Source organism: Triturus cristatus, chromosome 9 (genome assembly GCF_964204655.1).
Source record: "Triturus cristatus chromosome 9, aTriCri1.1, whole genome shotgun sequence".
Lineage (NCBI taxonomy): Eukaryota > Metazoa > Chordata > Amphibia > Caudata > Salamandridae > Triturus > Triturus cristatus.
The window spans coordinates 670740238-670761349 of record NC_140592.1 but is presented as its reverse complement, the minus strand read 5'-3'; the positions used below and the strand labels follow the sequence as shown (position 1 = coordinate 670761349).

Sequence of the window (21112 nt, the reverse complement as noted above, 5' to 3'; positions counted from 1 at the left end):
TTCCCATATTAGAAACAGGTCGTCTATATAACGAACCCAGAGTACTATGTGCTCAAACATGCCTTTGTTTCTTTCGGACCAGATTTGGTCTGCCTCCCACATGCCCATGGTGAGATTTGCGTACGTTGGTGCAAAAGAAGTCCCCATGGCTGTGCCTTGACTTTGTTTGTAATACTTCTTGTCAAAGATAAATACATTGTTCGTGAGACAGAAGTGCAGCATTTCTATTAGCATGTTGGTTTGTTGTAGCACATTGAATGACCTCGTTCGAAGGAAGGATTCACAGGATTTGATACCATCTGTATGCCGAATAGAGGTGTACAATGATACAACATCAATCGTTATCATGATGTATTCCTCCTTCCAGGGTATATTCGAAATCCTGTTAAAAAAATCCATTGAATCTCTGATGTATGATGGTAATCCAAGTACATACGGAAATAGGAAGATGTCCAGAAATCTAGAGGTGTTTTCCAGTAACGATCCACATGAGCTGACAATCGGACGACCAGGGGGATTGTCTAGGCTTTTGTGTACTTTTGGTAGTACATAAATTGTGGGCATGATAGGGTGTTTAATAAATAGATAACTGAGTTCATCTTCGTCTAGTAGACCTGCTTGATGCCAATTTTGAAGTTTTTGATGATACGTTTTAGTGATCAGTGGCATTGGATTTTCTTTGAGTTTCTCGTAGTTTAATGGGTCGTTAAGTTGGCGTTTGACTTCTGAGTAATATTTTTGCTCATCCATCACTACTACGTTACCCCCTTTGTCGGAGGGTTTGATTACGATCTTATCATCCGTTTTGAGATCGTCCAATGCCCATCTGTCATCCTGAGTCATATTACCATGTTTGTCATGGTTTTTTCTCCTTTCTTTGATGTAAATAGTCCGTAGTTCTTCGGTCATTAATTCTTGAAAAATGTCAACTCTGTTGCCTGCAGGTAGTTGTGGGCAGAATCGTGATCTGGACTTGCATTGGCTGCTGATGGTTAAATTTGTTTCAATTGCTAAGGTTTCACAGATCTGTGTGTTCGTCCTGTCCGTTGTATCTGCGGGTGTATTAGTATCATCTTCAAATAGCAGGTTGTGTGCTGTTGTTAAGGGCACAAGATCATGCAGAGTTAACGATGTCAATGGCTCTGATATTTGATGAAGATTGCCTTTTGTTGGTATTGATGCAAAATGTTTTTTCAATTTCAATTTACGGCAGAAGAGATATAGATCCACCCTGGACATGGCCAGGTCCATGTTGTTCAAAGGAACAAAAGTTAGTCCTTTATTTAGAAGGTGAAGATGTTTGTTGGTTAGTTTTTTGGAGGAAAGGTTGACTACTAGATTGTTCTCGTAATTCATTGGGGGTTTTATTTCTTTTGATCTCTTGTTTTTTTGAATTTGCCTCTTGCCCCCCCGTCTGGTTCTTTTGGATGATTTTCCAATTTTTGGGGGAGGCCTCTTCCCCTTCCCCTTGTTGTCATTCTGACCAGACGCATTTCCCCGGAAAAATCCAAACCCAATCGATTCGTCGACGTTCCTTCTTCACCGGAGCTTACTTCAGAGCTCTCTGCACTTGATATTCTGGCAGTTTCTTCACATGGTGTTGTTTGATCAAGAGCCTGATCCATTGACTGTTTTTTATAATTTGCATCATATATATATATATATATATCTATATCTCAAAAAAGTCCTGAACTCCCAATCCAAGCTGGGGAGTCTAGAAAACAGGTACGGACCTCAAACCATACACGTTGCTGTTGTCCGAAGAAAATGTACCAAGCGGTTTAAAGTTTCATTTCCAACTTTATTCCATATAGTCAGACAAGTGTCCGCCTCAGACGCGTTTCGATCGCCTCCGCGATCTTGATCACCTGACGCGCTGACACCGGACCTTCCTTTAAAAAGATAGTGACACCCAATCAATTCTCTTGTGCTCAATAAACATAAACGAAATACTAGAGAACTGAGAAATCACCATGAAACTTTTGTGAATTCATTTCAAAGAATTCAACACTCCAAAAGATCACAATGGATAGTACAAATCACAATATTAAGCATATATTAGCTATACAAAAAATATCTGGCAAGTGCCCCAGAATTAATAAGATGCAATAATAAATCTCAACCAAGATTAAAATGTACTAAATTACAAGATCCATGGTTAGTTGATTAATTATAACATAGTTTCATGCTCATGTTCTCTGAATGATAAAAAATAAGCAAACAATAATTTCTTTAAAACAAAAAATAAAAACAAAAAGATTTTAAAGAGTAAAAGAGAGTCAAACAAATAATAAAATGCGGTGAAAAAAAGGAAAGAGAAAATGAGGTAAAGCAGAAAACAGAAAAGGAAAATGTCCCTAAAAATAGAATTGATATTAAAGCTGCCAGAGAAGCATAAAACAACTAGATGTGTAAGTGACTAATCGAAAACAAATTTTTATCTATATATTATCTCTATCTCTGCTCCAGGTGCCCCTCTCTCAGAAAATGCACTCGAAGAAGTTGGCGTAGCAATCCTTTATAAGGTAAACATCTCACAGCGCTGATGGCATTACAGCATGTCAAAAAGCCTGACGCGTTTCAAAGCTAAATTGCTTCTTCCTCAGAGGCTTGACAAATGCAGGACACACCCACAGATTTAAATTACATCCCACGCCCATCATAGGGCAAAGCATTCTGGGTCCTGTAAAGGATTGCTACACCAACTTTTTCGAGTGCATTTCTGAGAGAGGGGCATCTGGAGCAGACATTGAACACGCGGCAGCCCTTGCCGCGGGAAATGCAACATCCCGATAACTGGGAGCCACAGGGCGGGATACTTACCTGGCCTCATGTGTGGGACTTTGTTAATGGCGCATGAGGCATCTTCGCGCTGGGGCCCATTTGTGAGCTTTGAATATGGACAGCAATGAAATAGTGATGCGCCCATACAGGGTGTAATTCGATGGACGCACTACAGGACCCAGAATGCTTTGCCCTATGATGGGTGTGGGATGTAATTTAAATCTGTGGGTGTGTCCTCCTGCATTTGTCAAGCCTCTGAGGAAGAAGCAATTTAGCTTTGAAACGTGTCAGGCTTTTTGACATGCTGTAATGCCATCAGCACTGTGAGATGTTTACCTTATAAAGGATTGCTACACCAACTTTTTCGAGTGCATTTCTGAGAGAGGGGCACCTGGAGCAGACATATATATATATATATATATATATACGAATTGACAGAAAAAATACACCAAAGCGCGCACACAGCAATTACGTTGCCAGTTATTAAGTCGCTTCGAAATATAGCCTAAATCAGCGAAGTTAAGCACTAAAACAGCACCAAACAGTGAACAAAAATTGGAGGGTACTTATCTGGCTGCGTAGCAGCAAAGAAAGAGGGCGAAGGGACATTAACAAAGGACTTAGTTGGGCTAGGAAGCTCTTGATTGGACATTGTTGTCCTAATATGATTGGATGTTACCATGTGTTTTTCTTTACTATTTTTACCTAGGGTTCATGGGAAATGTAGACTTTGGCAAGCTTATTTACAAGCTTCGTGAAGATTCCGTCAAACTGATTAAGATTACTGTCAGATTCTTTTACGAGGATGATTCCATTGTCATAAAGGGATATGGTAAGATCCTCATTGAGATCTAATGAGGGTTTTATTGTTACTTGGAAACCATGAGGAGTTTTCCTCATAGGTTTGGATCCAAGCGTTGAAATTAAGACTTTTCGTACTGGGCTGTTCTGTTAGTGAAGAAGATTAGGTCATTAATCACAACACCTTTTGAGGAGCAGAAATAGGCATCAGAAACTAGCGTTTCAGAAATAGGCATCATATAATAGCGTTTCTGGGAACCATTTAAGAAGGTTGTGTTTGAAGCTCTTGGCAGCTTTTTTTGATAAGTTAGGGGGGGTAAACAATCTTAAATGAATTAAGACCCTCTTGAGACATCAGGTTAGCTTTGGACAAAGTGAAAATAGATGTCATGGTGGAGATGTAAACAACAAGGTGTATTGTGTGAGGCACAGGTTAGAGGCTGTAATGCCAACAGATACGTTAGAGATTTCCAGCCTTTTGTTTAAAAAAAAAAACCTTAACAGAGCAAAGACTTAAAACAGATGCACCATTCAAAGATGTCTGCTACAAATTGTTTCATGAGAGAAGCCCTACTTTCCTTTCATGAACTGGCTGATTGTACAACTAGCCCTATGTTTGTTTCTTTCAGCTTGTTCTGGCCTCCATCTTGAGTAGAACAGACTGCAAGTAGAGGTTTGTTAAAAAGGACCCTCCAAAATGGAGCAAAAGTCCTCGGTCCTGTAAATTCATATAACAGAGAAGCGATAGTCACTATATCCATCAGAGAAACAGCGTCCAAAAAATATTTAAAAAATTCACCCAATACAACCAAATTCAGAAAAATCAGAGGCACTAACATACCGCAGCCCGTCCAAGGCATTTACAATTGGGGTGCTAATCAAATCCTGGGGCTGGTGAAACAGAAGCGACCCCAGGGCAGGCAAGGGGAGGTGGAGGCTACAGCCTGCTGGGCGTCGGGTCAAAGGACAGCAGGTCACGTTGTGAGTCCGGCGTAGCTGAAAAAGCTCCGGTCTACGGACTCAGATGTCTCTGCAAGCTCAAGCAAGTGGTCCACCACTCGCTGATGACGTCCAATGAATACAGAACGCACTTTGGGCCAGCGGGGCTAAGTAGATCTGAGTCAGATGACTGGCCGAGACAGGCTGTCCATGAGGCAACAACCTGCTAGGACGCCTGTTCCTGCAAAATGCAGTTCGCTCAATGGGGGCCGGCCGGAGAGCTATGGGCTTCGTCTGGGCATGTGATATCAAGTTGCATGGAGGGGGTCGTCTGGGCAGGAGAGCTACAGGCTCTAGAAAACGGGCGCTGGACCCCAAACAGGCACTGAGACTCGAAACGCAAGTCGGGAAGATGGCAGCTTACTCACACCCAGATAGAGAGTTAACAAATCCTCCAGTAAAAGTCCAAACTACTGAGGGAAGGCGTCATTCACCTTCGAGAGGTCATTGGAGGTTCCACCCAGGAGCACAAGTTGTCGAGGACACTCCGTCATTACCGGGTGAGAGACCCTCCAGTCCGGAGAGGTCAAGACGTGGTCTACAGTACTTTGGGAGAGTGCCCAGATCCACCAACCAGATACCATCACATTGACGGAAGACACAGGTAAGCAGGATACATCTGTAGGATAGTGTAGCACTAGGCTAACAGAGGGATATTCAATCAAAGGTGATCCCTAGTCAAGGAGCTCCTTTGTGGCTCAACCTTACGGTGGCCATTTTGCTGAATCATTTCCTTACAAATGTTTTGCAGCCTGGTCAGTTGAGTTCTGAGCCTCTGCTCCCATTCAATGAGGCTCTTAAACATACGTTCTTGATACTTGGGCAAAACCGTGTTCCGCTCACCTGTGCTTCACAAGACGCCATTGTGCTGCTCCAGGTGACCCTGCTTTTCTCACTCAGCACCTCATTTCTGAAACCCTTGTGGTGCAGGCTTCAGCCAGCAGAGTGAACCCAGTTTATTTTCCCACTACTCCCCCTGAAATGGAATCAAAAGAGCATAGAGACCTTTGGTAAGTGAACTATCCTTTCTACAAGTTTAGTTCTCCATTTTGTGAAAGCCTCTTAGGCTGTTATTCTCACGCCTTGTTGGAGTCCATGGTCCAGTGTTGCCCATGGTTCCGGTAGATGCACATGTCATTTTTTCGCAGGCCATGCCATATTGTCATGATTAAGCAAAGTTCACAGTCCGCTGCAGACTGAACACTACTAACTCAATCAGTAGATTTATTTTGTACTAGTGTGGACATTCACAGACATGCGTGGAGGTGTTAAACCGCCATTTCTGGACATGTTCAGTCAAGTTTTAAGGACATGCCATTCGATGGTTCACACCTATTTGGGGATAAAGCTGACACAACCCTGGAACACTTAAGATAGCAGGGCCACAACACACTCAGGCATTTTTGCTCCCCCATGCCAGGTTCACTAGCAGCTCCGGGGCTTTGGTAGGGGCTCCCAATACAGCCAGCGCCTGCCGGAGGCACAAAATTCTCCACAGCTTTTTGTTGCTTCAGTACCTGCCAGGGTGGCAGACGACTGCTTTAGGCACATGAGTCCTACAAATTGTTCTGCAAGGATATACTTTACCATTTCCCGACACCCAGCCGCACCTACCACTTTTGTCAGAACAGTTGACTGAGGACCATCTGTCCCCCTTGCAGCAGTAAGTGCAGGCTGTGTTTGCCAAAGGAGCCATAGAGCAGGTACCTGCCCCAGAAGTCGGTCGCTGTTGTTATTCCAGAAACTTCCTGGTGCTGAAAAAAGGCGGGGGGCTCCATCCCATATCAGACCTTTGCCCTCTCAATACCTTTATGAAAAGTTCTGGATGGCTCAGGTCTTGTCTGCCATCGACCTTGGAGACTGGATGCTAACACTGTAGGCACATGCATTTTAGGTTCGCTGTGCTCCCCTTTGGCCTTACCAGTGCAACTTGGGTGTTTACAAAAGTGATGACAGTGGTTGCAGCACATCTTCGGAGGTCAGGGATCCCAGTCTTCCCCTACTTCTATGACTGGCTGTTAAAGCTTGGAGGGTACCTTCGTTGGAATTACCTCCAATTACGAAATGGTCACATGCTGCCCTTCAATTGAACGCAATATCCCTAGAATAAAGGCTAAGGGCCACCAATGGTCGAACTAATTCCAACAGAAGTGGTGGAATGACCTTTTCAGGAACAAATGGGTCAAGTCGGATTGACTACATATTAGTGGATTTGACCTTGTGGCCCAGAGTACAGGACATGATCATACACCAGGCCTGTAACAGTGACCATAACTCCCTACATTTATCTATTAGTCACCTATGCGGGAGCAACTGGCAGGATTCCAATGTCCCATTATGCACAAGGGAGTTAAGTGCCACAAATAATAAGCGCCGGCTAAAATGGCCCACGGTTTTGGCTGGTGAATCCAAAATGCAAAAGATTAAGGAAGCTCTAGTCGCGCACTTATTGACATTAGAAACAGCAAGCAGAGATCCACTTAGACAGAATACCTGTAGTGTCCTTCATAGACATTTTTTGGAGCAACTGGCCTCTTTTTTCTATATACCCACTAAAAAGATTAGACCTTCTTCTGGAAGCCAACTGGGAGCAAACCCATGGTACAATAAAGAATGTAGGTCAGCGAGAGTGAGATTGACCATAGCAATTAAAAATAGGGACCAAACAAGCATTCGTGATTCCAGAAGGGTTTACAAACAGGTACAGGGTAAAGCCAAAAAACAATGGGATGAAGGGAGATGGGAAGAGCTCGAGGAGGCCATTGAACACCCTGATCCTCGACAATTCTGGTTTTTAGTGGCTAAAACAAACTTTGAGCGCTCACCTCCCCTGGCTAATAACATTCCGGCAATAGAATGGTACAATCATTTCAGTGAGCTATATTCCACAGGTAATTTAACCGATAGTTTTCAGATGCCCTCCAACTTGGATGCTCAACCATGTACCATTGTATTTACTAGAAAAGAGATCATGAGTTCCTTAGATGCCATTATACCTGCAAAACCTTCAGGCCCAGATGGCATCCCAGGTGACCTATTTCGCGCTGACTGGGCGAACTGGTCAACATATTTCATGAACTTGGCTGATGATATTGCTGGAGGAGGAAGCATTACGGACTCGTGGAAGGGGGCTGAAGTGATCCCAATGTTTAATAAAGGGGACAGGCCTAAGCCCGCCAACTACCGTCCAATTAGTTTGATAGATTGAGCCCAAAAGATCTTCTACCGCTCGCTCTTATCTAAAATCCAAACCTGGATGGATGAGAAGAACATCCTCTCTCCATTGCAGGCGGGCTTTCGACGGAAGACCAGTACCATTGACCAGACGTTTTGCCTTGTCTTGCTATATTGGAAGGTGGTTGTGTTGGGCAAAGGCAGTTTACATCTTGCCTTTATAGATCTCAAAACTGCTTTTGACCTAGTCCCCAGGGATCTACTTTGGCAAATCCTCATGAATATGGGAAGGCCCCTCGAAATCTTAGAACCTTTGGTTAGGTTGCACGACGATAACTTTGCGCGTGTGAGGTGAGGTAATCAGGGGCAACTTACTGACCCAATCAAGATCCGGCATGGGGTACACCAAGGGTGTGTTCTGGCCCCTACTCTCTTTAGGGTGACTAGCTCCTACCCACTCTCCACTTCTAACTGGGCCGCATAGTTGGATATACAACAGAGGTTTGAAATGGTGGAGGGGTCCACCTTACCCTGGTTCTCTGGTACAAACAAATTGACCCTAGACTTAGCCCTCCCCTAGTGTGGCCCAATGAGTGGGATCAGTTGTTTTACTGCCTGACTAGTAGTTAGAAAAATACTTTAGGACACTAGGGAAGAACAGAATGAATTGTGGCACTTAGGCTGATTACCCCTTTGTTTCTTCGCTGGCAAACATTGCTGCCAAACGTTCCCTGTCCCAATGGGAAGGGTAGATCAAGGGGGCTAGCTAGCTCTGGCCTAACTACCCACCCTACAACTTACCCCTAATTAAATGAGAGAGCTAACCAGCCACTAACGATTGTGAATGGTAATGTCAGCCTTTCCTGGCTCTAGTACGACCCCAATGAATTTCTCTGGCAGTCTTTCTTCTCAAGGGAAAGACAGGTTTGTGCATTGTTCTTGAATCTGTCCACAGGAGTGAGGAACGTAAGCAAGATACCTCTCTACAGGACATAGACACACCTTGTGCCAGAAAGCCAAGATCCCATGTCTAGTTTTGTTGGCTAAAAAGTATCTGGGACATTTGAGGGTCCACTGGGGTATCAGATCATAGACAACACAGCTGATCTACTCCACCATGGGAGCTGTAATACAAATGGTGTGTAGACGTCAGAGAGAGGCACATCTTGTGCCAGGAGCCTTGGCTCTCTACTTGTCCAAAGGCCATTTTGGCTTTCCTAAAGGGGGAAGATAAGGGGAGATTGTCCCTGCCAGGGATTCTGTGATCTTAACTGATCTTGCAGACACGTATCAAAAATACTATGATGTACAATGGATGTTCTACTTCAATTAGTGGGAAGGGGCGGGCAAGATTGAACAGTGGTCTGATATTCCTACCCTGGGTAACAGAAACACTGCGGCTGGGTGGAGTCAGCCACTGTGCCAGGGTCTACTCTAAAGTTTATGTTTCCAGTGGGAAACATGCCTAGGAATTGCAACAGGGCTGCAAGACCCTGGAATAAATCATTTCCACTCTGCGACAGGATCTCCCAGAGTGGGAGTGGCACACCTAGCACAGGACCCTGACTGGGCTTTTTTGTCCTTCTGTTTCCAACTGAGAACCAGAAAATCAAAAAAGGGCTAATGTTCCTGAGAGGAAAGATAGGAGGGGGAGGCATGGTCTCTCAGAAGGTGGAGAGTTCCTGGGCCAGAGTATTGTACTGGGACTGTCAGCAGGACTGTTTATGTTGCCCTCACACATCCCATAGAGGATGTCATGCTTCATCATTGGGCAGTGCTCCTCTTTGGGCCAGCGCTGCAATGCCCAACGGGTCCCCCAAAGGGTAAATTTGGCGGAGATCGTTTTCGAGGCTGCTGTATGATGGGTGCGGGTGAGGTGACTCATGACGTGAAGTGTGGTGTGGATAAAGAGATAAAACTGGTAAGGGAGATCCTGCACTATACTTTAATGAGGGGATTGCCCATCCAGGGATAAAAACCTATGGTAGGTGAGTGCTACCTTAGGGTCACAATGGTCACTACTTCACAAGTGTGTCGACATGTTTCGCACCTGAACTGATCATACTGGTCCCGGGGATGCCCCTGATCTAAGGAACGCTCAAAGCCATCTCTGTTTCCGGAAAAAATTTAAAACATGGCTGTTAGTCAGCTAAGTCTCTTTGTGGCCTCTCCACTTCTCCTTTTTAGGTCTCGGCTAGCGAAGGCTGCGCTTGCGCAGTCTCGCTCGCGAGATTTAATGACTTTGAGTGACTTTGAGAAGAGGGGCTTGCTCCCGCCCCTCTTCTCTCCTGTTCTCCATTGGCTGGCCTCTTAAATGCAGGCCAGCCACTGGAGAAGAGGTCCAGTCACTCCGTTGTAGCCCCGTCCTTTTCGGATCGGGGGGCGTGTTTTTTGCGAGAAGTCTCAGGGAGGAGACAACAGCAAAACACGCCCCCAAATCCGAAAAGGACGTGGCGTTTCTCCGAGGCATTTTCTGCTGAGCCTCGGAGAAAGGCGGTCGTGTCTTCCGGTGCCCTCGTCGTAGATGTTTAAAGGTTAGTTTTGTTCTTTTTTTATTATTAAATGGCTGGTGGAGGGGAAGCTGAGATCGTGCAGGGGGTGGGAGCGGTGGTGGAGAGAGGTCTCGTTGCTATTCCACAGCATCCGGCCGTTGTTGCGCCCCCCAGCCCTTTCCACATTCTGTCTGACAAACAATACAGGATCTTCTTCTTAAGTCAGAGAAATTTGTTATTTAAAACTGTTGTGCCCTTCCTGAGCCGCCATTACGGGAACCTGCGCCGCAGTGAGAGGCGGAGAGCGGAGGCGGGGGACAGCGAACGAGGCCAGCCAGGGAGAGCGCCAGGGGAGCCGCGTGGAGACGCCCACCCCCCTCCCGGACACCGCCCGACGGACATGATGTTTTCACAAAGCCGGCACTCGGGCTCGTCTCACCTGCCACAGCAGCTGAAGTTCACCACCTCCGACTTCTGTGACCGGATTAAAGATGAGTTTTGGTTAAAGTTCTGTTCTACATTTGAAAAAAAAACTGTTGTGCCATGTCGGAGGGTCCTAGGGGCGACTGGGTGTAGTAGGCGAGTACCGGATCTGGCGGTGAGGACAGTAGGCGGGGTGTAGAGCAGCATCATTGTGTCGCGGGACGAGGGACTGCGGGGTGAGCCCACGGGGCCCGCGTCCAGGGCTTTCAGGGTCCACCGACATGGTCGTGATGCTTTCGTTACTCTGCGGGACCGAGGGCCAAACATTCAAGGGCTGCAGGGTACACTCGGGGTGGGCATCACGCTCTCGTTGAGGGAGAGGCGGTCATCGGAGGTACAGGCATCGCTTCATCGGGTAGTGGCGAGGATGTGGTCCGTCGGCTTAAACTGCCGACTTTGGTGCTGGAAACCAGGGTTCGAGCCTCGGGGTCGCGTCCACATGCTGTGATTCTGGGCAAATCACTTAATCTCCCGTGCCTGAATGTGTAATGTAAATGCGGTGCTATGTAAATCGCTCCAATACCTTCGGGTTTAGTTCACGCTTTATAAATATGCAAAAAGAAGTAGTGGGAAGGGACATGCAGCGAAGGTCTTCCGGTCTGATTAGTGACTCTGCAGGAAGTGCCGTATGTTTGACTCTGGTCGGGCTGTGGGGAGGTCCATCTCGTGCCAGGACGCGGTGTGCTCGGATGGAACCACCTTGTATGTTTTGCGGATGCTAAAGAAGTCTGCAGACTGTACGATCCTAAATACAGTATTTCTTATACGGAAACTACATACTATAACCATCACAGATCCTGCGTGTATTTTGTTAAAACACCATTGTGTGTAAACATACTACTGACTGCTTGGGAGCGGGGGTATATTGCGTTGTAAGGGCTTTTTGGGTTGCCATGTAAGTTTACTTCACTTGTATCGTTAAATGAACGTTTATCGGCAGGACTAGGTTCCGCTGCGATCCGATGGTCATCTGGTTCCTGGGTTTCCTTTGTGTGTGTGTGTGTGTGGTCGAAATTGGTGTTGGTTGTAGTTTGACGCGGATGTGGACTGTTGGGTGAAAAGCGTGAGAGTTTGAAAAGATAATACAGGTCTAGTTCAGTTAAACTTGTCTTTACATAAACATGCTGTCTTGTGGAGAGTTTAGAATGCTTGCCATCATACTTTTGGGTACATACTTTGGAAACAGATGCTCATAATCCGACCTACAAAGCGTGAATAATAACCCGCTAGTAGAAGTGAAAAAAGACATACATTATGTGGTGTCCTCTTCACAGTGGAGCCTTATATCGAGTTTCCCTCGTAGGAACTGTACCAAAACCCTATGTATTCACTACCAAGCAATGGCAGATGTGTGAGATGTCATCCACTCGGCGGAATGAGTCAACACCACTAGAAATTGTAATATCAGCTTCTGCTCTGCCGCTGGCAGCTGCCCCCCCACCCTTTCTTACTCTTATTCCCTCTCTAACTCCTCCTCACTTACCGAAAACCATGACTCAAGAAATGGTTCTCACCCTCTCTTTCTTTCTGTCGTTCATTTGTTCCTCTGTGAAATGGATGCAAAAAAAAACTTTTTCTGGAAATGCCGTTTGTACATTTTTCTATTGCAAAGTGCAGCCTCAGAAATAAAAGGTTCATAATATGAAAAATCAATACAAAAAAAAAGACGGAGTGTTCTTAAAGTGGCCATATTGGTTTTATTCAAACCCCAAAAACATTAGCGTCACTTTACTGAGTTTGCAGTGAAGTTCTGTTTTTTCCCTGGTGGGGAAGTGCGCCAAACCTGGAGGTACTGCAATACCTGGTTGATGGGTGGATTGGAAAACAAAATGTATACGGCGGCTTTGTGTTCACGAATGTGGTCTTTTTAAACCAGGCTGCTTACGTTTTGTAAGCATATAAGCAGTGGACATTGAAATGGGTCCTTTCTGGGCCCTGTAGTTTTCAGGGAAAAATACTCGTTGATTTCTGCATTATGACTGTAAAGGCGTTAAGTTCACCATGTTTCTGCTTACATTTTACATGCTTTATTTAATCTTTCATTCCCTATGAGTGTTTGCTTTTTCCAGGATGTTGTTTCTTTTTCTTTTAGACAGCCTATTGCTCTTGCCTAGTGCGTAATTTGAATTGAGTCGCATCCAGTTGTTTATAGCAGGTCAAATTTTGCCCAAAATAAACATTTCTGCTAATTCGACCGGAATACTTCCACATTAGAATACTGATAGCGGCCATCTTGGATTGGAGCAATTTTATGGTTAAGCCCGTACTTGCACCCATTTTTTTGAATTGTAACATTCTCTCAATTAGTCTGACATCTCTTTCTATGCCGTCAGTATCGCATAGATGTTGATGGACAATATCACAAGCGGAGAATGACCACACAACGCGTGCTTGCTTCCCTGATGGCCAGACTCAGCAACGTGAGGTCTTACCAATGTGCTTTGCTGTTATCTGCTTTTGCTGCTCTGCCCTATGGCAAACGAAAAGGGCAGGAATGCACTATATCTATCAGATACGACGCATTCCTGTCCTTTTCCCCTGCACTGGCGCATGATGGGCTGCCGTGTGCCAACACAGGTACCTTTGTACCATGGTGCAAGGGTGCCTGCGTTGAGGGGATGAATATTTTTGTGCAGGAAGGAAACCTGCACAAAAATAGGTCTCGCATTTGAGAGAGATTAAGCTATTGACATTGTAAATAACAATGCCGTTTCTTTAAATGTTTTAAAAACATAAACAAAAATAATGTCATGAGCAATGCCAATAGCTCTAACTTTAACAATGCCGAGACCATTGCATTGTAAATGCTTGTTATTCTATCCCTTGCCCAACAGGGCTCTGCTCTGGGCACTCTATAATAGGTTTCTGAAAGGTTTACAACATTTGTTTCCAACTTCTCCCTTTAATATGCCACAGTGGGACCTCAGTCTCATCCTGACTTTGCTTAAGTGTGCCCCTGCACAATTTTCCACTCAGACTCCTTACCATCAACACAGCCTTTCCTGTGGCTATAACTTCTGCCCAGAGGGTCAGTGAGCTTCAGGCCTTGTCATCTAAGCCTCATTATCTGCACATCTACCCAGACAAACTGGTGCTTCAAACGAGAGCCTCCTATCTCCTGAAAGTGGTCACTCACTCTCACATAGACCAGTCCATCACTCTGCCTACTTTTTACGCTCCGCCTCATCCCTCCAAGGAAGAGTAGTTACTTGACTGTCTGAAGCCAAAAAGAGCGTTGTCATTCTACTTTGACTGCACATGAGTTTCAGGCGGACAACCAACTCTTTATGGGGTATGTCGGAGCGAAGAAAGGACGGGCTTTACAGAGGAGGACCATCTCACGATGGATCATGCTCTGTGTTTTTTTCAACTAAACATTTGGACACCTTCCTTTCTCTGCTTCACCATCTGTGTCCCCGTTAACATCAGCTCCACCTAGGATGGTAGGTACTACAGATGATCCTCTCCTGGTACCACTTGCAACCTTTGATCTTCTGCTAAGATCAGTGATGATTCCTAGGGGGACCTCTGTGTCGCCATCAGGAAGACGCCACTGGTTGCAGACTGTACCCTTGGATTGTCACACCTCTCTTTCCTAGAAGGCAACTGAGAAGGAGTTTGCTATCCTTCCAGACAATATTTGCAGCACTTGCCCTACAGTCTTAAACTCCTTTATCACTCCACTACTCACCAACAGGGGTGTCAATAATAAATTACACCACCATCTATGATGTGCTTTTAAGGTGAGGTGCAAAATGCAATTTACAGGGTTTGATCCCTCAGTCCAGTCTGTCATTATGGAGACATTGCATCCTCGATCTACTACAGAGTCCCCTCCTGCCTTTTGTCCCTGGCTTTGCCACAAATAAATGATGAGTTGAAGACAGTTGAAAAACAGATCTTCTGATCAGAATTTGGTATAGTTGTAACAAGAACCTGAACCGGACCCATTCAAAGTCTTGGCTGTCCTTAAGAAACCTACATGAGGGTGCCAGAGACCTCAGTGCTGCCTGACTGGTTGAGCAACCATATTGACGTATCTCACTGTGAGGTTTGTGTATATGCTGCAGCTACATTCGAGACAGCTAGCACAACAGCCAAAATAGGGTGATATGACAGAGTCATACGGAATGTCTGGCTACTTTCGCAGAACAGCTCCCAAGAAATTGGAGACAGGATTTCATGTAAGTGTTGCAAGAGGGGTCCAGTAAAGTGAACAGCACTTCCATTGGTTCTGTGATTCTGTTGATCACCGAATTTCACCACAGCATTCAATCAGATTGGCTTCATGGTTGCGATTGACATCTTTGAATTCTGACACTCAATTAAAAATGATGATCCTTCCATTCATGTAATTGGTCCTCTTCCTTTCTCATATGGATGATAAGATGTAAAGGATGAAAAATGAGACTGAACCCCTAAAAGTGACACTTCTCATAGATATATCTGCCTGTGGATTCCTCACCTCTTGAATTTCCCCATGTGCAGCATTCCACAAAATTTCCAGTTTTACTTGGCTATGGCGAGGAAAAAACAAATGGGTAGAACTGACATCAGCACGCCGACGAGGTATTCTTATGGCTCCGATGATGTCATGTGGAGCCGTTCCATTGTGACATCCTCATGGGAGAGCCGATGAGAAAAGTTTCTGTGGAATGCTGAGTATTGGGTAATTCAAAAGGTGAGGAATCCACAGGAAGATACTGTTTCCACCAGAAAAAGCACTACCTAAGGTAACTTGTTCGTTTGGAGAAGAAACTCTTCAAATCTTAATTTAGGCGCAGGAACTGCTGTTGTCACAAGAGGCAGTGGGTTCAATCTCCTCTGTTGTCCTGTCAGTCGCAACCAGAAGGACATCAACAACCTCCATACCACAAATGATTGGCAGTGGCAACAGTCGACTGCAATACTGGAGACAGAGTCCCTCCCCCTTCCTTTGGGAGGCTCTATTCTCATTCGAAGTAATGACTTAAGTGGGAGAGAGTATTTCTAGTCGTTTTGGAGAGTGGCAGAACATAACAACCAACTGATGTGTCCTGCAAGTAATATAAAATGGTAACACTCTTAAATTCATGTGCCCATTTCCATTAAACCCGTCTAAAGCCTATTTCAAAAGCTCAACTCTAGTTACTTCCGATTAAAGTTACATTTCTAATGGAAAAGCATGCAATAAAAGGCTATTCCTCCTTTTCAAAGACAAAAACGCATCTATTTGAAAAAATGTATGGTCCACAGAAGGGCCCCAAGCAAGAATACAGACCAGTTCTACATCTGAGACAAGCTAATAAATGGGTCCCTTTATCAGAACACAGTTCTTACCTTCGGTCTGAAATCTGCGCCGCAGACGCTTTAGAAGTGTGTGTGTCTGTGATAGTGGCTCATCGATGCTAACAAAGGATGTGCATTTATTCATACCTCAACGACTGGTTGATAAAGGCTTACACTGCAGAAATACTCCTCCGGCTTTTTTTTTTCATCAGCTAGGCCTTCGTATCCACTACCAAACATCAATGGTGACACTTGTACAAATAATAGACTATAAGCACCGTTGAACACAGAGAAGAGGATTTTTTGGAGAAGGGAGTCTCCACCATTTAAAAAAATAAATGGCATGCCATTTAGAGTACTCCTTTGCCTACCGCTCGTCAGATTTTACCACTTCTGGTGTCAGTGACTTCTTCAATCTTCCTATTACCCAATGAACAACTTCACAAGATGCCTTCAACAATATTTAGAAGATCACTGGCCTTAGTGGGGTACAAACTGGGAGAACGAGTTAACGCTCCCTGTGAAGCAAGACAGCCAGTCTTCTAAAAGGGATTTCTTTTCATCAGGACTGTTGTTATAAATGCGTCTCTGATGGGTTGAGAAGCCCATCTGCAGCATCTGACAGTGCAGGGGTCATGAAAGCAACAACTCCTGCACATCAGCATTTTCTGAATTGAAGGCAGTCCATCTCCTTCGGAAGACCATTCTGCTTTCCTTTGCAAAGAGCAGATGCCTGACCTGGGGAGATAACACAACCAAAATACTCTACCTTTCCTAACAGGGTAGCACCAGATCCAGAGTTCTATCACTGGAAGTCTAAGTGATTTAGCACTGGCTTCTAGCAAGGAATTGATCCATTCAGGATGTGCATTTCCTGGGCCTTCAAAATTGTGAGACAGACCTTGTGAGTGGCTACTTCATTGAATAATACAAACAGTTTCTCGACGAGGAAGTCTTTGAAAACATCTTTCAAGACTGGACATTCCCTCAGATAGGTCTGTTCAACACTGGCCAAAGAGCCAACTGCTTAAACTTCAGTTTGGAGTCTGGGTACCAGATTTGATGGGCAGTGCCCTTTTGATGAATTGGTCTAACAAATGTCTTTGAGCCTTTCTGCCTATCCCACTGATCCTGTGAGCTTTAATGAAGAAGAAATGCTCCAGCCTGACAATGATACTCCTTGCCTCAGAGGCAGCGGCAGCTCCTCTGCTAAGGTGGAGGAGTGCTACCCCACTGCTCTCTGAGCAATGGAAAAAGGAAAAATAACATTATATTAACACTATGTTATTATCATTTTATTTTTCCGTAGTGAGGCAGGTTTATGGGGCTGGGCTGTCGTCACAGCCAGCAGAGGAGGAGTGGTTGCAGTACTTAAGTGCGCATGACTGTTTGGCAGGCCGTCTTGGGCCAACCAAACAGTCATGCACACTGTGCATGTTCTGCACCAGCTGTATTGTACAGCCTGGGTAGAGAACATGGACAGGCTCATAGTCCCCGTCAGAGTGCCAAACCATGGCGCCAAGACCAATCACGTTTCTGTTGTCATGGTGTCAGCAGTATCATGATTGGCTTAGGGGAGCCTGTGTGTGCTTCCTGCTTCGAACAGGAACAAAAGAGGACGGAGGCCGCGGCCGGCAGCAAGGTAAGTCCCTTTTAATTTATTTTTCTATGACCCCCATCCCACCCCTTCCCCACCTGTACTACTCAATCAATCAGGGTTTGTAAAGCGTGGCTACTCCCCCATGAGGGTCCCATGGCGCTGTGGGGTGCGCAGCGGATCAGACTAAGTGCTGAGTTCCTCCAAAGAGCCACTGCTCTGAGGGACTGAGGCCATTATGGTTTGTAGAACTTCTTCACATATCCATGAGACCTCACAGGAAGCTGCTATGCAAATAGAGCCTGTTGTCCAGTATGCAAGGGAGATTGCATCACCCCAGTAAGGCATCCATGTGTTTGGCAAATGGCTCCTGAGATCATGCAGTATGGCCATCTGAACTTGTATAAACAAGAGTGAAACGACTATCTACCATAAAATCATACGCCTTCAAGTAACCAACACCTCAAGTCTAACAGTGATATAATTCAGCAATTAAATCAGCCATTTAAGTGATAGAATACCGCACAACAGAATCAGTCAATAAATCCATTCACAAAAATATCTCTATTTTTATCACTATATGTAATGTTTATCACTATGTGCAGTCAGAAAGTACAAAACAACAAAATGGTGATATACCTGCCTTCTTGGCTTTCCTGTGCTGCCCTCTCCCTGGAATGTGGAAGGAATAATGATTGCTCGTCTTTCCCTGTGGGTCTGCCAGCCCTGACTTTGTCAATTCTGTGCTGCTTGACATCGTACTGTGAGGGGTGGGCCCTTCAGCATGATTCCAGCCTCCGTGTAGAAAAGGCTCCCATCACCGCCTGCCCCATGCCATCTCAGAACAGGCACTAGAGACTCAGCATCTCTAACCGCACACCAGCCACCATTTTATTGTCTGCCATTTTTTTTTTTTTTACGGATTTTTATATAGCGCGAACTTGACCTGAGGTATCGGGTATCAGAGTGCTTTACATAGCACCAGTTGTGTTACATGAGGGCACTTTCATTTTTGTTAGGCACAGGGAGATTAAGTGATTTGCCCAGAATCACAGGATGTTCAGCGTCATTGCAGAGACTCTAACCCAATTCCCCAGATTAGAGGTCGACCGCCCTAGCCGTTTGGCCAACTCCTCTCCCCTCTGCCATTGGTTGAGGGTGTCTTTCCAACACCTGTAGACTCGATTCCCCAGCTCAGCAGACCTGCCTATGAAACTCACCACTCCACCTAGGCTCACTACATCACTTCAGTGAACCCCCCAGGGTGATTCAAGTCCCAGGTACAAGCAAAGTGGGTAGCAGAGCAGGGATGACCATAGGAGCTCAGGGAAATGTGTACTGTTGCAGCAGCCACCAGGCTCCGCCCAACTAGAATCTATTAGAGGAACTGGTTGGTTTCCTTTAGTAATGTTTCATCTGAAGGACTTCTTGCAGATTTCTAATGATCCTCCTGCCTCACCTCTCTGAGCTAGTTAGAGGGGTGTTTTTTTCTTTTTTGTTTTGTTATTTTGCCTCCCCTAATCTCACTTCTTGGTTCTGTATAGCACAGATTTATTGTATTACAGAACTGATGTCTCTCCTCTTTTCGTGATACCTTACATTGTATGTTTGATGTTACCAATGGTGGAGTGGTGTGGGCCCGCAACCAAAGTCTGTCAGCACCAACTGTTGTCAGTGATTGGTACTGCTGCAAAAAAAATGGATCCTTTCTGGAACCTGGCAAGCTTCCCAAAAGGAAGTTGCGAGAAGCTGTGTATCCTTGAGAAAGATGGTCTACTTATCCTCGCCTCAGAAAAAAACTGCTATTGAGCTTTTAGGCAAGGGTTAGGCTGGACAGGCATAACGTGCAATGAGTAAAGTCATGTGAAAGCATTTTCTGCTTAATTTTATATGTATTATGAAACAAAGTGGAATATTCTATTAGAATTGTTCAAGGGATCTTCAGGATACAGTGGGATTATTTTAGATGAGTTTGCCATGATGGAGCACTATTACATGTAACTAACTACCTTTCCCCGCTGCAGCACAGAATCTTCCATTCACTCAATATACTATTAACCTCCTTTGTGACTTCAAGAACTGCTTTAATCCTCCACTGTAGCAAAAGTACTGTATTTGGAGAAACTATTTTACAGGTAAGTAACTTTTTTCACTTTTTCAAGTAAAAGTTGGCATTTTTTGTGTTCTGTGACATATTACTCACAGCTGGAAAATGTATTTCTACTTTGACGTCTTAGCTCTTTTGACACCTGTCTTCTACTTTCAGTTTCCATTGATGGAGTGGAATGGAACGATGTCAAGTTTTTTCAACTGGCAGCACAGTGGCCGACTCACGTGAAACACTTTCCTGTTGGGCTCTTCACCTCTAGCAAGCCCACTTGATGAGGGACAATGCAGAGAATGGCCTTCCTCCTCCATGGTCTTCTTCCTCCTCATGTTTGTTAGTCCTTACTCTGTAATCCTGATACACCGCGTCATCATCATTCCTGGCCATCTGTGGTCAGCTGTCACGTTTCGCACGTCAATGTCCCGTGTCTGCTGTCAATCCATCACTTTCAAGGGAAGGTATTACATACAGCTGATCCTCACCAAGTGACCAGTTACATTAATCTGTCATCAAATTATGTGAGACTTCGGACCACGATCACAGTTCAAACGGCATTTTTGATGGCCTTTCTGCCTATGTCTAATCGTGTCTGCTGGGGAAGCAACCAGATCATTCACCAGTCATCACAGTTGATGTTCCACTGCCACTCCAAACAGTCATTCTAAGTACTCTGCACTTGAGAGTCGTGTTCTGTAATCATTTCTCATTCTTGCTAGCTCTCAAATCATGTAAACCTTCCAATCTGTGCAGTTTGCACCATTTAGCTCTTCCACTCAATTTTGCTGACATCCAAGTGCTTGCCTTTCATGGACAGCTGCCACTTGAATGAGAGACCATGACCTTCCTGGACTGCTGCTACCTGTATCTGAATACGTGTGGTCCAATGACATCTGTCACCTGCCAGTGAGTGCTTGGCGTCAATGTGTGGTGCCACATACAGGAATTTGTGAGCATCTGTGCCCAGATGCCTCTTAAACCAGAGATCATGATTTCTTGGGACCGGCTTCTATCAGTCAATGACCTTCATGGGAACCATCTCTGCTGCTCACGTTCTGTCTTTTGACTGGTCAAAGCACACCCCACCCACCCTCTTTTACGGACTTGGCTGTCAAAATGTGCTTCAGTCTTGGTCTCGAGAGATTATTCATTAGCTCGTCCTGCTTATACTAAATCCTTATTGCAGGTGGTGCCTTTGAATCCTGGGATGCATTTGTGCAGTTGGCTGGTGATGTTCTTTGTGCAGAACAACTGAGGAAATGAAACACAAATTGAACAACTGTGTATTAATGCTACAAAGTATGCTTGTGTTTCAGTGGTGAGGATCCCTAGGTTGCCCAGCATTCGTCTAGGCTATGTACTTTCTCATGTTATGCCCAGAATACAATCAATCACGTGTACACTGTTTGG

General features: G+C 45.0%; 1 protein-coding gene across 2 annotated transcripts in view; it reads left to right on the top strand.

The window, feature by feature from the left end:
• PACS1 (phosphofurin acidic cluster sorting protein 1) overlaps nucleotides 1-20795 on the top strand; it is a 1493664-nt gene extending 1472869 nt beyond the window's left edge. For both annotated transcript variants that reach the window (XM_085625739.1, XM_085625738.1), the window contains one exon: nucleotides 19865-20795. In XM_085625739.1, coding sequence (XP_085481865.1) covers nucleotides 19865-19980 — 116 coding nt within the window. In that variant the 3' untranslated portion in view covers nucleotides 19981-20795. The remainder of the gene's footprint in view (nucleotides 1-19864) is intronic.
• Nucleotides 20796-21112: the final 317 nt, after the last annotated feature.